The 17,606-nt window shown below is 40.1% G+C and overlaps 1 protein-coding gene and 2 pseudogenes across 6 annotated transcripts in view; 1 reads left to right on the top strand and 2 right to left on the bottom strand.

Moving 5' to 3' along the window:
• Positions 1–2,485: 2,485 nt before the first annotated feature.
• LOC108534186 (60S ribosomal protein L5 pseudogene) lies at positions 2,486–3,386 on the bottom strand (annotated as a pseudogene).
• A 1,636-nt stretch (positions 3,387–5,022) lies between these two features.
• On the bottom strand, positions 5,023–7,649 carry LOC108534153 (14-3-3 protein zeta/delta pseudogene; annotated as a pseudogene).
• Positions 7,650–14,132: 6,483 nt separating this feature from the next.
• The window catches only part of ECHDC1 (ethylmalonyl-CoA decarboxylase 1), a 59,670-nt gene continuing 56,196 nt past the window's right edge, over positions 14,133–17,606 (top strand). For 2 of the 6 annotated variants that reach the window (XM_017879590.1, XM_017879560.1), the window contains exon 1: positions 14,686–15,293. In XM_017879590.1, coding sequence (XP_017735079.1) covers positions 15,278–15,293 — 16 coding nt within the window. In that variant the 5' untranslated portion in view covers positions 14,686–15,277. The other 4 variants (XM_017879594.1, XM_017879576.1, XM_017879568.1 and 1 more) reach the window with 4 other exon arrangements.

Here is a 17,606-nt window from a genome sequence, read left to right as displayed (position 1 = left end):
TTGGTGCAATGGGTGAATGTCTCCTCTCTTCTCCTCCCCAACCATAATATTAGGTAAGGTAGGAAATAAAGGCCTTTGGCTAAGTGGTCAGTTAAAAGTTAGCCGCAGTAACTTTTACTTGAAGCACATCCTTGTCACCACTTTTCCTGTCCCCCCCACTTCATTTTATTGCTCCCCATTTGTTTTATTTTAGTTCTAAAATGTATGTTTTGTTGCAATCATTTGTTTGTGGTCATGTTTGCTTTCACTTTCCGTTAACTGTATTTGGCAACTGTTTAAGGCAGGATACTTGGTAGTGAGAGATCCCCCATTGTGTGGACTCTAGAACACCAGAGTCAAATTGTTCTGCAATTCCAACATGGTCTGGGGTTCACTCTTGGCCAGCCCTGGGGTGCCTCAAGGTTTTTGGCATTTGGTGAGAGAACACTCATTGGCTGAACTTCGGACACTCTAGGTTTTCAGCATAGGTATTTTTGGTCACTCCACTAAATGCTCTGGGGTTTCCGGCATTGACATTCCCGCTAGGACTCTGGGTTATAGTCCCTCCCCCTAAGGAACTATTGGTCTTGCCATTTTCTACCATAAAGTTGGAAGTATTATTTTTCTAATAGTCAGCGGCAAGCCCCTTCCTACGTGCTGTCATATAACTGCCTTGCTCAAGCCCTTCTTGTTCAAAGAAACTGAGAGTTCCCAGACTCCTGGCCTGATGAACAGCACCTACAGTGATAGGCAAGTGGCCACCTGAATATTTTTTGGTGTCTCCACTTCTGGGTAGGTTCTCCAGCAAGTCAGGGCCTCTGAAGTCTCCCCTTGGGCAATGCAGTTTACCCTTCCCTTCCTCCTTTCTACAATCACTATTTGTTAGTCCCCCCTTGTATATCGCTCACTCTCTGTGGAATTTAGGCTCAACATCCAACTGCCATTTGTAGTTTGTAATCTACTTTTGTAACACCTTGCTATCTGTAGAAAGTGTGAATTTAAAAAGGGAAAAGTAACTAGGCATTTGCTAAACTTAGGCTAACTAAAACCCCCTGTAGAGATTCTTAGTGTACGTGGGGACAACAGTGAACATCCCAGAGGATTCACAATTAGGGTGTCTTTTAGACAACTGAAGTAAGTTTAAATTAGTGCAAAGAAAACTGGCACGAGTAAAGTATGGGGGAAAATGTCCCCCATGATCCAATCACCTCCTACCAAGTCTTTCCCTCAACACATGGGGATTATAATTTGAGATGACATTTGGGTGGGGACCCAGAGCCAAACCATATTATTCTGACCCCGGACCCTCCCAAATCTTGTGTCATTCTCATATTTCAAATCACAATCATGCCTTCCCAATAGTCCCCCAAACTCTTAACTGATGATGGTATTAAACCAAAAGTCCAAATCCAAAGTCTCTTCTGAGACAAGTCAAGTCCCTTCCACCTATCAGCCTGTAAAATCAAAAGCAAGTCAGTTACTTCCAAGATACAATGGGGGTACTGGCATTGGGTAAATGTTCCAATTCTAAATGGGAGAAATTGGCCAAAACAATGGGGCTACAGGCCCCATGGAAGTCCAAAACCTGTCAGGGCACTCATTAAATCTTAAAACGCCAAAATGATTTCTTTTGACTCCATCTCTAACATCCTAAACATGCTGATGGAAGGGGTGACCTCCCACAGCCCTGGGTAGCTCTGCCCCTGTGACTCTGAGGGTACAGTCCCTGTGGCTGTTTTCACAGGCTAGTGTTGAGTGCCTGCAGCTTTTCCACGTGTATGGTGCAATCTGTCAGTGGATCTACCTTTCTGTAGCCTGGAGGACAGTGGTCTTCTTCTCACAGCTCCACTAGGCAGTGTCCCAGTGAAGAGTCTGTGTGGGAGCTCCAACCCCGTATTTCCCTTCTATGCTGCTCTAGCAGAAATTCTCCATGAGGGCTCTGACCCTGCAACAGATTTCTGCCTGGACATCCAGATGTTTCCATACATCTTCTGAAATCTAGGTGGAGGCTTCCAAACCTCTGCTCTTGTCTTCTGTGCACCTGCAGGCCCAACACCACATAGAAGCCACCAAGGCTTGGGGCTAGCATCCTCTGAAGCAATGACCCCGAACTGTACCTTGACTCCTTTTAGCCACAGCTGGAGTTGGAGTGGCTGAGACACAGTGTGCTGGATCCTGAGGCTGCGCAGAGTAGCAGGGCCCTGGGCCTAGCCCAGGAAACCATTTTTCCTTCCTAGGCCTCTGGGCCTGTGATGGAAGGGGCTGCTGTGAAGATCTCTGATATGCCCTGGAGACAATTCCCCATTGTCTTGGCTATTAACATTCAGCTCCTCATTACTTATACAAATTTCTGTAGCTGGCTAAAATTCCTCTCAGAAAATGCGTTTTTCTTTTCTACCATATAGTTAGGCTACAAGTTTTCCAAACTTTTATGCTCTGTTTCCCCCCTTTTTTTTCTGTCCATAAGTTTATTGTCTTTATCTGAAAACCCTTATAGAAAATTGGTTTAGCTCTCAGCAGTCTGCTCCTGAGCTCTGAGGAAGCCTGTTTTCTTTTGAGCTACCTAATCTTTCTTCTGAGCAAGGGACATTTTGGGATGGTTCTACTTCTTCTAATTTCTTTCTTGGGCTTCTTTTTGTAGACTGGATTCTCTCATATAGCAGCACGAGCTTCTTATACACTTCCATCATATCTAGAGTTATACTCTTCTTTATGTATTGAGAGAACTGTTTCTTGTAAGCATCTTCACCTTCTTCCATTAAGTAGCATATGTAATCTACAACATTCTGCCCCATGATGTGCTTCTGGTGTACTTCTGAATTAAATTCTTTGCTTTCAGAATCATAACCAGGGAATCATTTGGTACTGTGAGGGATACGCAAGCCTCCATCCACAGCTCCCTTCAGGGCACCAAAAACTTTATTGCCAGTGGTAGTTCTGGCAAGGCCTGCATCCAAACAGCAGGTAAAGGCACCCGGATGACCATCAATGCTTTCCACGTTATATTCATTGCCAGTCACCTTCACTTGGCCTTCATAGATCTTGTCCACATCAAACCTTTTGAGAAGCCTGTGGGTCAGCAGCAGGCCAGTATAATATGCTGCAGCATAATTTGTCAGGTCAACCTTCACACCGTATTTTGGCAGTTCAAGTGCATATGCTGCACAGACTATCATATCCCCCTCTATACAGGCATAAGCAATCTGACAAATGATACCTCTTTTTGTTACATGAACGATCATCCTATATTTGAGTGTGTTGTATTTATTTTTATCCTGTATCACCAAGCATTTCTGAGCACAGTAATCATTTTTACCTTCTCATCGTCTTCTAAATTTCACTTGGTATCTCTCAAAGTAGGCCTTATTCTTAACAACTTTAACAAACCCCATCCTGTGGAACAGAGACCTCTGCTTCCCTTTTAAATATAAGTTCCAATTTTGAACCATATCTTTGTGAGTGCATATAGCTGAATGCTTTCAGAATCAGTCAGGCCACATCTTGAACGCTTGGCTGCTTAGAAATTTCTTCTGCCAGATACCCTAAATAATCTCTCTCAAGTTGAAACTTCCACAGATCTCTAGGGCAGAGAAAAAATGCTGCCTGTATCTTTGCTAAAGCATAGCATAAGTGACCTTTGCTCCATTTCCCAAAAAGTTCCTCATCTCCATCTAAAACTGCCAGAGGCTTTTGAGCAAAGCGACTCCATTTTGAGTGAGGGCTAGGAAAATGAGGCTGAGACTTGCTGGGCTACATTTCCAGAAAATTAGATGTTCCTAGCCTCTAGATGTTTTTGGTTAAGGGAACAAATTTATGATGTTTATTGAAACAGACCCAGACTTGGGATTGTCCAGATATCCTGATATCTGGAGAACAAGGACATTCCTAATTTTGCTTTAAAGATAATAATATTGATTCTTATAAAGTATAGTAATTAAGAAAATTAATCCTTTATCACAAACTCTTGTAGCAGAGCACATCTCCCTAAGAGCTATTTTTATCCTATAAATATACAAGCATTGTACCTAGGGTGGAAGGGTTCCTCTTCTTACTTTCAGGAACATCCTACTCTGTCTATGGAGTAGCTGTCCTTTCACTGCTTTACTTTCTTAATAAACGTGCGTTTACTTTGCACTGTGGACTAACCCTGAATTATTTCTTGTGTGATATCCAAGAACCCTCTCTTGGGGTCTGGATCAGGACCCCTTTTCAGTTAACAAAACCACCTCAGCCTGGACTTCATTGTCTATATCACTGTCAGCATCTTGGTCGTAACAATTTAACAAGTCTCTAAGAAGTTCCAAATTTTCCCGCATCTTTCTGTCTTCTTCTGAGTTCTCCAAACTATTCCAACCTCTTCCTGTTGCCCAGTTCTAAAGTCACTCCAACATTTTCAGGTTATCTTTATAGCATGACCACACTCCTAGTACCAATTCTCTGTATTAGTCAATTTTCACACTGCTATAAAGATACTTACCTGAGACTGGGTAATTTATAAGCAAAGAGGTTTAATTGACTCATAGTTCTGCATGACTTTGGAGGCCTCAGGAAGTTTATGATCATGGAGAAAGGTGAAGGGGAAGCAGACACCTTCTTCACAAGGTGGCAGGAGACACCTGGCGAGTGCAGAAAAAACTGCCACTTTTAAAACTATCAGATCTTGTGGGAACTTCCTAACTATCACAAGAACAGCATGGGAGAAACCACCTCCATGATCCAATCACCTCCCACCAGGTCCCTCTCTTGACATATAGAGATTACAATTTAAGGTGAGATTTGGGTGGGGACATGGACCCAAATCCATATCACATCCCAATCTTGCTTATTTCCTTCCTTCTGCTTGTTTTAGATTTAGTTTACTGTTTTGTTTTCAGTGTCTTAAAATTGGAGGTCTTATTATTGATTGGAGATTTTCTTTCATAGGCATTTACAGCTATAAATTCCCCCTTTAACTATTGTTTTAGCCATATCCCATACTTTTTTTGTTGTGCTGGGATTTTGTTTTCATTCATTTCACAGATTGTCTTTTTTCCCCCTGTCTTCTTAAGCTAAAATTGACAAAAAATTGTTTATATTTATGGTGTACAATGTGATGTTTAAACATATGTATACGTTGTGAAATGTTTAAGCCAAAGTAATCAACACATTTAGCACTGCATATATTTATCTTTTTTGTGGCGACAGCATTTAAAATATACTCTTAGCAATTTTCAAGTATACAATACATTATTAACTATAGTCACCATGCTGTACAACACATCTCCATAACTTATTCATCCTAATTGAAATATTATACCTTTAGACCAACATCTCTACATTTTCTTCCACCTCACCCCCACCCTAGCCCCTGGTAACTACTATTTTACTCTCTGCTTCTATGAGTTGAACTTCTTTGGATTCCACATGTAAGTAATATCATACAGTATTGTCTTTCTCTGCCAGGATTATTTCAGTTAGCATAATGTTGCCAAGTTCCCTCATGTTGTTGAAAATAACAGGAGTTTTTTATTACTTAAGCCTAACTAGTATTCTATTGTACATATATACCACATCTTCTTTATCCATTCATCCCTCAATGGATACTTAGGTTGATTCCATATCTTAGTTATTGCGAATGATGCTACAATGCACATGAAGGTGCAGGTATCTCTTTGACATACTGATTCTACTTCCTTTGAATAAAGAAAATATGGTCCAGCCCGGTGGCTCATGCCTGTAATCCCAGCACTTTGGGAGGCTGAGGTGGGTGGATCGCTGGAGGTCAGGAGCTCGAGACCAGCCTGAAGAACATGGTGAAATCTCGTCTCTACTAAAAGTACAAAAATTAGCCAGGCATGGTGGTGGGCAACTGTAGTCCCAGCTACTCGGGAGGCTGAGGCAAGAGAATCGCTTGAACCTGGGAGGCGGAGGTTGCAGTGAGCCGAGATCATGCCACTGCACTCCAGCCTGGATGACAAGAGTGAGACTCAGTCAAAAAAATAAAAACGAAAATACATTTTTTTCTTTGTGTATATACTATAGGTTTTAAAACTCAGAAGTAAAAAAGCTGGCTCATACGATCATTTTATTTTTAATTTTTTCATGAACTTCCATATACTATTTTTCATATGGCTGTTCTAATTTACATTCCCACCAACAGTGTGTTAGGGTTTCCTTTTCTCCGCATCTTTGCCAACACTCATTATTTTTTGTGTTTTTGATGATAGCCATTCTAACAGGTGTGGGGTGATAGATTCTTGGGGTTTTGATTTTCATTTCACTGATGATTAGTGATGTTGAGCATTTTTTCACAAACATGTTGCAATTTGTATGTTTTCTTTAGAGAAAAGTCTTTTCAAGAGCTTAGCTCGTTTTAAAATCAGGTTACTTGCTTTCTTGCTAATATTTGATTTCCTTATATACTAGAATTTTTTATGGGGGGTACTTCAGTTTCTCACCCTTATCATCAAGACTCACTGCCTCCCATCATCAATATTTATTGAGCATTTATGGTGTACTAGGCACAACAGAACATACAGAAAACACTGTCCCTGCTCTTGAGAAGCTTACATTCTAAAAAGGTGTAGAAAAGAAGCTTACATTCTAAAGAGGTGTAGAAAAAATACACCTCTTTTAAAATGGCATTTTTGTTTGGTGTTTTCTGCAAAGTACTGAGGAAATATTTTGAAAAGTGTGTTTAGGTATAATTTAGCCCCATTATTATTTAGAGAATAGAGGAAGAGAAAGAGGAAGGATTTGAAAGACAGACAATGACAGGTCATTTAGGATAGGTAGGGTTTTAAAGGGAGATAAACACAATCTCATCAATTAAGGAGAGATGAGCTACAGTAAACAGGATGAGGGAAATAGTTAGTGGGATGCAAGCAAAGGAAGCAGGGTGTCTTAGACATTGAGTGGAGCCAGAAAGATCATGCGGCCTTTTTCCAAGTACATGGCCAGCAAGTAGGAATGGTTTTTTTAGTAGAGACGGGGTTTCACCATGTTGGCCAGGCTGGTCTCGAACTCCTGACCTCTTGATCCACCTACCTCAGCCTCCCAAAGTGCTGGGATTACAGGTGTGAGCACTGCACCTGGCTGACAGCAGGCTTTCTCTGGGGAGTTCAGAATCTCACAATAGAACACAGAGAAGTTAAGGGCCAGACCCAATCTGATAGATGTGTTGGTTGCATTTCCTTTTTGTTGATTTCAAAAGCTTCTTGGTAGGATTGTTGTGACTGATTCACAATCCCTTTCTTGTCATCACCAGCAGCAACCTCAGCTAAGTAACAGTAGTAATCTCCTTTCATTTTCAAATAGAAGACTTTGCTCTCTGCTTGTGAAGCATTGGGGATCAAGACCTTTTCCAAAACAGACAGTACATCATTGCAGATATCTATTAGCTCTGTCTCAATTTTCTCTGCATTGTCGGGCCATCTGCTGTTTTTTCTCAGCACCTTCCATCTTTTGTTCAATACTTGAAACGATCTTCAAGATGACCTACGGGCTCCTACAACATTTTTGTAAGCAACTGAGAGATGGCTCCTCTCCTCACTGGATAATTCAGCTTCTTGCTCTATTACAGATCTCATGCAGGCTACCATGTCATCATATCGCTCAGCCTGCTCGGCCAGTTTGGCCTTCTGAACCAGCTCATTTTTATCCATGACTAGATGTTCTGTTTCTGGATTGGGTGGTGGCAGCAGACCAACGGGGGCTCAGCAGTCTCTGGGGGGCAGCAGTGGTGGCAGTGGCAAGCTCAATTTCCTTATAAACTAGAATATTCACCCCTTTTAAGAAGTATGATTTGCAAATATTGTCTCCCATTCCACAGCTGGTCTATTCACTCTACTGAGCCTTTTTTGTGCAGACAGATGCTTTTTATTTTGGTGCAGTCCCATTTGTCTACTTCTGCTTTTGTTGCCTATGCTTTGGGGTCATATTTTTTAAAAACCACACCCAGATCCATATCAAGAAGGCTTTTTACCTTTTCCTGTTTTCTCCTCTTAGTTTTACAGTTTCATGTCTTACATTTAAGTATTTAATCCATTTTAATTTGATTTTTGGACATAGTATGAGATAAGGATCCAATTTTATTTTCTGTATGTGGTTATCTAGTTGTCCCAACAACATTTATTAAAGACAGTGACCTTTTCCATTGTGTCTTCTTGGTATCTTTGTCAAAGATGAATGAACAAAAATGTGTAGATTCATTTCTGGCTCTCAATTCTGTTGTATTGGTTTGCACATGCATTTTTATATCAGCACCATGCTGTTTTGATTTTGTTAACTTTGTAGTACATTTTGAAATAAAGTAGTGTGACACCTCTTGCTTTATTCCTTTTTGCTTATGAATGCTTTGGCTATTTGAGGCTTTCGTGGTTCCATACAAATTTTAGGACTGCTTTTCCTATTTCTGTGAAAAAATGTCATTGGAATTTTCATATGAATTGTATTGAATCTCCACATTACTCTGGGTAGTATGAACATTTTAACAATATTAATATCTCTAATCCATGAAAGTGAAATATGTTTCCATTTATCTGTGTCTTGTTCAACATCATCCATCAATATTTTATAGTTTTCAGTGTGTAGGTATTTCATCTCCTTGGTCAAATTTATTCCTAAGCATTTTATTCTTTCTAATGCTATTGCAAATGAGATTGTGTTGTTAACTTCTTTTTATTGATAGCTCATTGTGTATAAAATGCAACTGATTTTACTTGTTGATTTTTATTCTGTAACTTTATTGAATTTGTGTGTTCTAAGAATTATTTGGTGGAGTTGTTAGGGTTTTCTATATACAAGATTATGTTATCTGCAAACAGATAATTTCACTCCTTCCTTTCCAATCTGCTTGTCTTTTTTCTTCCCCCGCAATTGCTGTGGCTAGGACTTCCTGTATTATATTGAATAGAAAGGGCAGGAGTGGGCACCCTTATCTTGTTCCTGATCTTAGAAGAAAACTATCAGTTTTCACTATTTAATATGACATATTAGCTGTGAACTTGTCACATATGGTCTTTATTATGTTGAGATACACTCCTTCTGCTATGGTTTGAATATTTTTTCCCTCCAAAACTCACGGTGAAATTTAATCCTCACAGTGGCAGTACTGAGAGGTGGGGCTGAGCCCTCATGAATAGACTAATCCATTTATGAATTAATGGGTTAATAGATGATCATGGGAGGACTGGGGGCTTCACAAAAAAGCAAGAGAGATCTGAGCTAGCATCTTCAGCTCCTCCTCATGTGATGACCTGAGTTGGTTAATGACTCTACAAAGTTCCTATCAGCAAGAAGGCACTCATCAGATACAACCCCTACCCTTGGACTTCTCAGCCTCCATAACTGTGAAAAATAAATTTCTTTTCTTCACAAATTACCTAGTTTCAGTTTCTGTTATAAGCAACAGAAAACAAACCAAGAAACCTTCCATACCTAATTTGTTGAGACAATATCAGGGATATTGGCTTATACTTTTCTTCCTTCCCTGGCTTTTGTAACAAAGTAATGCTGGCTTCATAAAATTACTTTGGAAGTCTTGTCTTCTCTTTAACTTTTTGAAAGAGTATGAGCAATTAGCGTTAATTCTTCTTTAGGTGTTTGGTAAAATTAACCAGTGAAGCCATCTTCTCCCGGGTTTTTTATTTTTTGCTGTTGTTCGTAGTTTTTTAATTATAAATTTAACTTCTCACTCATTACTGCTCTGTTCAAATGTTTTCTTTCTTCATGATTTAATCTTGGTAGATTGTATATTTCTGGAAATTTATCTATTTCTTCTAGGTTACCGAATATATTGTTGTATAATTGTTTATAATAGGCTCTTAGGATCCTTTATATTTCTGTATCCGTTATAATGCTTTCTCTTTTATAATTTTTAGTCTTCTCTCATTTTTTTCACAGTTTAGCTAAAGGTTTGTCAACTTTTGTTTGTTTTCAAAAAACCAACTGTTTCTTTGATTTCTGTTATTTTTATTATCTCCATTTCCTTTATTTCTGCTCTGATCTTTATTATTTCCTTTCTTCTGTAACTTTAGGCTTAGCTTCTTCTTTTTCTAGTTTCCTGTGGCATCAAGAAAGGTTGTTCAAGATCTTCCTCTTCTCTTATAGGCATTCATTTGTCTCTAGAAACTCCCCTCTTAGAGCTATGTTTGTTATATCCCATAAATTTGGTATTTTTTTCATTTTCCTTTGTCTCAATGTTTTTTCTAATTGTAAAATTTCTTTTGTAACACACTGGTTGTCAGTAGTGTGTTGTTTAAGTTTCATGTATTTGCAAATTTTCCAATTTGCCTCATTATTAATTTCTAGTATTATATCACTGTGTTTGAAAAAGTTACTTGACATGGCTGGGCATGGTGGCTTATACCTGTAATCCCAGCACTTTGGGAGGCCAAGGTGGGTGGATCACCTGAGGTCAAGAGTTCGAGACCAGCCTGGCCAACATGGCGAAACCCCGTATCTACTAAAAATACAAAAATTAGCTAGGTGTGGCAGCGGGCATCTGTAATCCCAGCTACTTGGAAGGCTGAGGCAGGAGAATCACTTGAATTTGAGGGGCAAAGGTTGCAGTGAGCCAAGATCATGCCACTTCACTCCAGCCTGAGCGAAAGGGTAAAACTCCGTCTCAAAAAAAAAAAAAAAAAAAAGAGAAAGTTACATGACACGACTTCCAGCTTCTTAAATGTGCTAAAACTTGTTTTGTGGCCTAACACAGGATCTATCCTGAATAATGTTTTGTGCACATGAGAAGAATGTGTATTCCACTAGTGTTGGATGGAATAATCTGTATGTTTCTTAGTTCTATTTGGTCTATCATGTTATTCAACTCTGCTGTTTCTTTATTTTCTGTCTAGATGATCTATCCATTGTTGCAAATAAGATGTTGAAGTCCCCTACTATTATTATATTGCTGTCCATTTCTTCCTTCAGTTCTGCTAATATTTGATTTATATATTTAAGTTCTCTGATATTGGGCACATATGAATCTATGATTAATACATCCTCTTGGTGAATTGACCCCTAGATCATTTTATAATGACCTTTTCTCTTGTGAAACTTTTTGACATAAAATATATTTTGTCTGATATAAATTTGGCATCCCTGTTTTCTTTTGGCTACTGATTACACGGAATATTTTTTCCATCTCTTTATTTTCAGACTATATGTGTCCTTAAAACTAAAATGAGACTCTTAGAGAGAGTATATAGTTGAATTTTATTTGTTTTTGCATCCATTCAACCACTCTATTTTGATTGGAGAACTTAATTTACATTTAATGTAATTATTGATAGGTAAGGAATTACGATTATCTTTTTGACTGTTTTTTAATTTCTTTATTGCATTCTTCCTCCTTTGATGTCTTCCTATGTGACTTTTTGTGGAGGGAGGGTGACCGAGTCTCACTCTGTTGCCCAGGCTGGAGTGCAGTGGTGCAATTTCAGCCCACTGCAATCTCCACCTCCCGGGTTCAAGTGATTCTCCTGCCCCAGCCTCCAGAGTAGCTAGGACTACAGGCACCCACTACTGCACCCGGCTAATTTTTGTATTTTTAGTAGAGACAGGGTTTCGCCATGTTGGCCATGCTGGCCTTGAACTCCTGATCTCAGGTGGTCCACCTACCTCAGCCTCCTGAAGTGCTGGGATTATAGGCGTGAGACACCGTGTCTGGCCAAGTCTTGCAGCTTTGTAATTCCACACTTCAGCTAAGGCATAGGAATTTTTCTGTAAGTTTTCTGAGTGCCCATGGCCTAAATTCACAGCCATCAGAGATACTGTAGCTCTTCTCAGTGGCTCTGCAATGAAGCACTAGAGTACATTAACCTCTAGTTTGCAGTTTAGCGCAATGTTTATTGCAGTGAAAGGTATTTTCATACTAAGTTGTATGTGCAGGTAAACCGAAATGCTATACATATAAATGAGCCCTGAGAATATTACTGGAGGAAAATTTTTTAAATGAGGAAGACTAAATCTTGGGTTAGAAAACTTTCCCTCTTTCTCCATGGTATGCAGAGCAAGTACCAGATATTTTGGACTCAGCCCTCCTAGATCCCATCTGCCTGTCTTCTCAGGATGCTTAAATATCTCTTCTGTTTAGTCTCAAAGTCTATTCCAATCTATAAGAGTTAATTACTAATGCACATATGGGTATTGGGGGGAATTGCATGAAATACAAACCAATATTAACAGAAGTTATTATTTTGGTGTATTGCCTAACACCACTGAACATATACCTCCCTGCGGATCCCCATCTGCCTCCAATTATACTCCCACAGCTGTGGGTGAACAGGCATTACTTAAGTGGGAGTAAAAAAATATGCTATTTTATCTGTTAGCCTGTTAAATAGTTACAGTACTGAAAATATGTCTTTTGTGCCATCCTCCTGGAATTTTCACCAGGTGCCAAGCTTTTTCCCACCTCCAAATTCCTACTGGGCTTTGGTCCTCTTTTGATAGCTTTCATGTAATTTTTTTTTATACATTTTATCTCAACTTGTTGTCAGTACTTATTGAGGAGATATAATTGAGAACTGGCAAGTAACCAAATCCTTGGAAAAAAGACAAGGCATGAGATAGTATTAACAAACAAATTTCACCCTTTTTTTTCTATTTACTTAAGCAAGCTACTATCAGGGAGGTTCACAAACACGTCCAACAGTTAAGCCGTCTTATCTACAGCTTCCAACCTTGGAAGGCTGTAGTATCACATAACCATATACATACTTACAGCATAAATCATATATCTAATCATCCCCACTTGCTCTGCAAAATGATAAATTCTCCCAAATTATCATTTAATCAAGCGACTTTCCTGTTCAAGAGTGTAATGGCTTAAGGTGCTCATTATATAACAAATTGAAATTAAATACAGTACTTCTAATAATGACTTCTTCCAATCAGTCTAAACTGGGTTCCCACTTATTCCCTATGATATACATCTCCGTACCGTAAAACTTTATCCTTCCTGCTCGGTGCGTTGGCACATTCTGTTCCTCCCATTAGAATATTTCCTGCACTTATTCAAATCATACCTATGACCATTGCAGAACTCCAGGCACATGACCATTCCATCCAAATCCCTGCGCTCAGAGACTTGACCAAACTCTAGCACAGCTTTAGCAGCATAAGGCCCTGTGCCCAGGACGACTGCCTCAGTAAGCTGAACTACGTGATGTAACCAGCACAGAACTGATGATAGGTCTCTGACATCCCTTTCTTAGAACATTTACTAAAGGGCCTGCAATTGTAAATACTTATTTCTTGCTACTCAGAAGTTCTCTCTCAAGGACCAGAGAGCCATTCCCTGGAAATGTAATCAAGAAGGATAAAATCCTCCGTAGGAGGATACAATCCTGCAGTAACTGTTGAAACACACACACACAGCTGGCCTAATCACATTTACACTAACAACTCTGTAGGTTCACTTTCTCTACTGAGCGCCCGCATATACCCTTTCCCTTTAAAAATGCTCGGGTCACCGCTGCACAAATCGAAATAGTGCTCAGCTCTTTCCTGTCAGTAGTTAACAAATGTTTTCACCGCTTTAATGTCCAGCTGCGCTTATCTTTGACATCGACTACCTAAGGTCTACCTTTAGTCCCACGACTCTGACAAAACGATCTCAACATTGGCGTAAAATGACCTCCCCTTTCAAGGATCTTCCAAAGCACTTCCTGTCTGAGGTATACAAAATGTATTGGCACGGAATTTTACACTTACTGAGCTTTATAAACACCTCGTCACATCCACACATTCAGGACATACACTGGGTATTCGGGTAAAAACAAACAAACAAACAAACAAACAAAAACACAAAAAACTGGCTAAATACCCATTCCCCTCAATAACTCGGATGAGATATCTAAAAAGGGTCGACCTTCGGTACCTTTCTGTCCTCTCCCCTCTCGCTGTTTGCCTACACTGGCTTCCTTGCCTCCCCTTTTTCCCACGTTTATTGGAGCCAAAACAAGTACGGTTCAGCAGCCTCCTTTCCCAGCCCTAACCCTGTGCTGCAAAAGCGAAAATTCAAAGCCAAGAACAATAGGAGACCGCCCCCCGGGCTCACTCGCGACACTAGGGGGAGCGATACGGCTGTAGGAAAGGGGGAGCATCGCGGCAGAGGCGGGATTTCCGGGGTCACGGGAACTGACAGGGGAACAGGATAAAGTCCTCGGAGAAAGGAAAAGGAGCGTAGGATAGTAAAGGCGGCGACGCGGAGGAGGGGACATACAGGAACAGAGGAGAGTCGCGGAGGAGGTTCCCGGGGGGAGCAGAAACAAAGGCACGCAAAGCGGAAGAGCGTGTGTAAGGGAGCGGAAAAGGAAGTCACCGCCGCGGCCTGCGTGGCTACGTGGTCGTAAGGGTTGGCCTTAGTGCTTCAGTTTAGTGTTGTTAGTGGGAGAATCCTAAAATGTCGCCGTGGAATGGACTGTAGCGCTCTCTTCTCCAAACGTGTCCCAGACGGCGAGCCTCGCCGGCTCTGCGACTTGTCCCTTGCAAGCGCTGCGCAGGCCTGCCACCTGCTGGACGTGGAGACGCGGTGCTAAGCGCCACGGGTCGACTGTACGCCGGGCGGGGAAGAAGGGCTAGGGGAAGAGATGAATCGGTCTTCGCAGAGCGCGCCGGGAGATCGCGAGATTACACTTTCAAAAGCATAAGGAGGCTTGCTTTCTACACACTGATTTAATTTCGGAGTACATTCGAGGCCCTGTGCTAAGTTAGGTAATGTTCCCTGTGACTTCTGTAATTGTCTTTTATGTATTAAATTGTCTTGCTTAACTAAAACTTTTCTTGTATCGTGCCACCAACTTTTCAAGAACGAAAGATGAGCAACTCCATTCTGGTAGAGGTTCTTTCATTGGAGAATTTTTGAGCTGCAGTAATCCTTTTAACGCTGCGTACACATACAGGGGTTACACGTGTAGGGGATTAAAACCACAGTTAAGTTATAGGTTGAAGGGGCTGTTAAGGACTTCAGGCAACATCTAAATAAACACTCCGTTCTTTTCTCTGTTCCACATCTGGGAGCCTCCTGTATAGCAGCTGTTGCTCTAGGTGCTAGAGGTACGCAGAGGAACTGGACAAGGGCAAGAAAAACAAAGGACCCCTTTCGAAGAACTAGCATTCTCTTGGAAGAGACAAGCTTGTGGTGAGAAGTGTATTTGTGAAATCTACGAGGGCGGGGGAGGAGCGCAGTACTGAAACGGGTGATCCTTTCTTGATTTCTTATTGGGTTCTGGCCTGAAAGGCGACCATATAGTCAGTTGAGATTACTGCAGTGATTAACATTCCAGGAAGGGAAGCCAGCCTGTGAAGAAGCATGGCGTTGAGACAGGGTGAGTGGTGAGATTAATAAACAGGATAGTTGGAGAGTTGATTTGTGGCCAGATTCTTAAGTCCCTGTATGGAATTTAGGCTTAAGAAAATTATCATTAGGCACTGCAAATACCCTCTTGCAGCTAAGACTAATGGGAAGAACTGGTTAAAAAACTAATTACAGCAAAGAGTGAGAGAGTAGTGATGAGAGATACAGATGTTGTGAGAGCAGACAATAAGGGGACTTTATGTAGTCCTATGTTAGAGGAGATGATTTGAAGTTACTCTGAGGAAGACAAAAATGTAACGGAAAGAGAGATCGCATATGCGAAAGCTTGAAATGGCGAAAAAATCAGAAGGATTTCAGGAACTGAAAGTTGTGCATTTTGCCTGTGTGAGGGAGAGAGTTGTGGGTGGCATGTAATGAACCTTGAAAGGCAGTTTATATTATGACAGCCTACAACCGAATCAGAACTTTTAAAAACAGGCGATATACAGACAGTCTGAAATCAAATGCTTCTGATTTCTATTGCGTGCTCTAGGCTAATTGTTTTCTCTCTAAGTATGAGTTTACCTTAGTCTTCTGGATTTAGTGATTACAATATAAGGTAAAATAGGTAAGGGCTTTTAAGAGAACATCTCACTTATTTCCTGTGCACTAAGGGGGAACAGATCACCTTTGCAGAACTTGAAAAAAAATGGAAAGTGCGACCTTTGATCTCAGATGGGCTTTCTTTCCTCTTTTCAGTGGCTTGGTAGTGAGCTGCTTGGCTGCACCGAATCTTCTTTGTGGTGGGGCTGCGGGCTGCAAGACATCTTGCTTGGCAAGTTTTAAACATAAGTTTTACCCGGAAGAAAGCTTGTAAAATTGTAAATGCCTCAGAACCTTTTCATCTTCCTGTGATTCTGGAAGAAATCCAAAATACCAATCGTTTAACTACATGCTTCTACAGAACCTGAATCTTAAGCCCTGTTCACTTTGTACTATTAGATTCTATAGTAGATTAATAAGGACTAACACCTTGTCATCTCATCGCTGAGCTTTTGTCTAAGATAGTCTCTGAATTTAGAACTGGGATGAAAGTATACATAATAGGCTATTATAAAATGTTTAGAATTGGATTTCTAAACTTGGGGTCAGTGAATCTAGCAGGCTCAAGCAGTGTTCTCAGGTTTTTCTGGCACAGACAAGGAATGTAAGAGGAGGAGAGGAAAGGAGAGATGGTAATGGGAGAGAATAGAATGAGAGAAGAGAAAAAATATGGAATTAATAGTGAAAGGAAACGTGAAGTATTCTAAAATTTTCTTGGAAAAATTGGCATTTCAGTGATAGATCAAAGATGACTAATGAGACAAAATACTACTATTACATAAATATTTAATGTTTTAATGATTTGAGGATAAAAGGATATCTGATGGCATTCATACTAAATGCTGTAATGTTGATGTTGGAGAGAGGGATAATGTATCAAGACAGAGCAGACAGACCCCTTTACAATGAGAGCAGAAGATATGTTGTTTACTGATTCTACTTTCCCACAAAATGCTAATGCTTTTATAAGTCCCTACTCTTTATTTTCTAGATTAACTCTTGTTTCTTCCCTTAAACAGGATTATGGAAGACAGGCAAAAATAAAAAATAAAAAAAGGTTTTTTTTAAAGCAACCATCTATGTCTTTATCAGGTTTCTTTAGCACTTTCATTCTGAAGATATTATCAAGGTGGAAATCAGGGCCTCTGCCCTACATGGATCTCCTTCATTGAATTGTATCTTCATGCCTGATTAATGGCATATTTTAGGCAAAAGCACCCAGGTATACTATATTTGACTCTGAATATGTAGGCCTCCGAGGTTTATTAACTGAACTAGTACGTGACTTTGACAGCTTCCCTAGACTGGAAGCATTCCTAAGGAACCCTGAGCTCTAGTCTATTTGGCCTTCTTAGAATGGGACACTTCCCAAATTGAAGGCAGCCGTAGGTTGCAGAGGAGAGAGGAGGGAGAAAGGGAGAGAGGGAGAAAGCAAGTTCCCTTTGTTGCCTCAGTAAATAGAATGCAGAAGGGAGGGACACATTAAGTCAAGTCTTATCTCAATACATACTGGGAAAATTGCCTTTCATTCTGAGAAAGTTATAGAAAATGTGTCAGGTTATCCTTAACTCATAATACCTAATAGCCTTGTGAGAAAAATCTGTTCAAATAGTTAAAGTAGGAAGAATACCACTAACCAGACCCTTATAAAATATGTATTATATATAGATATGTAGAATGACTTTGTATTGTCTATTAACCTCATTTTTTTTTTTTTTTTTTTTTTTTTTTTTTTTTTTTT

The sequence above is a fragment of the Rhinopithecus bieti genome, unplaced genomic scaffold, assembly GCF_001698545.2.
Source record: "Rhinopithecus bieti isolate Rb0 unplaced genomic scaffold, ASM169854v2 scaffold_19, whole genome shotgun sequence".
NCBI classification, from domain to species: Eukaryota; Metazoa; Chordata; class Mammalia; order Primates; family Cercopithecidae; genus Rhinopithecus; species Rhinopithecus bieti.
This window is presented reverse-complemented; position numbering and strand designations above follow the sequence as displayed.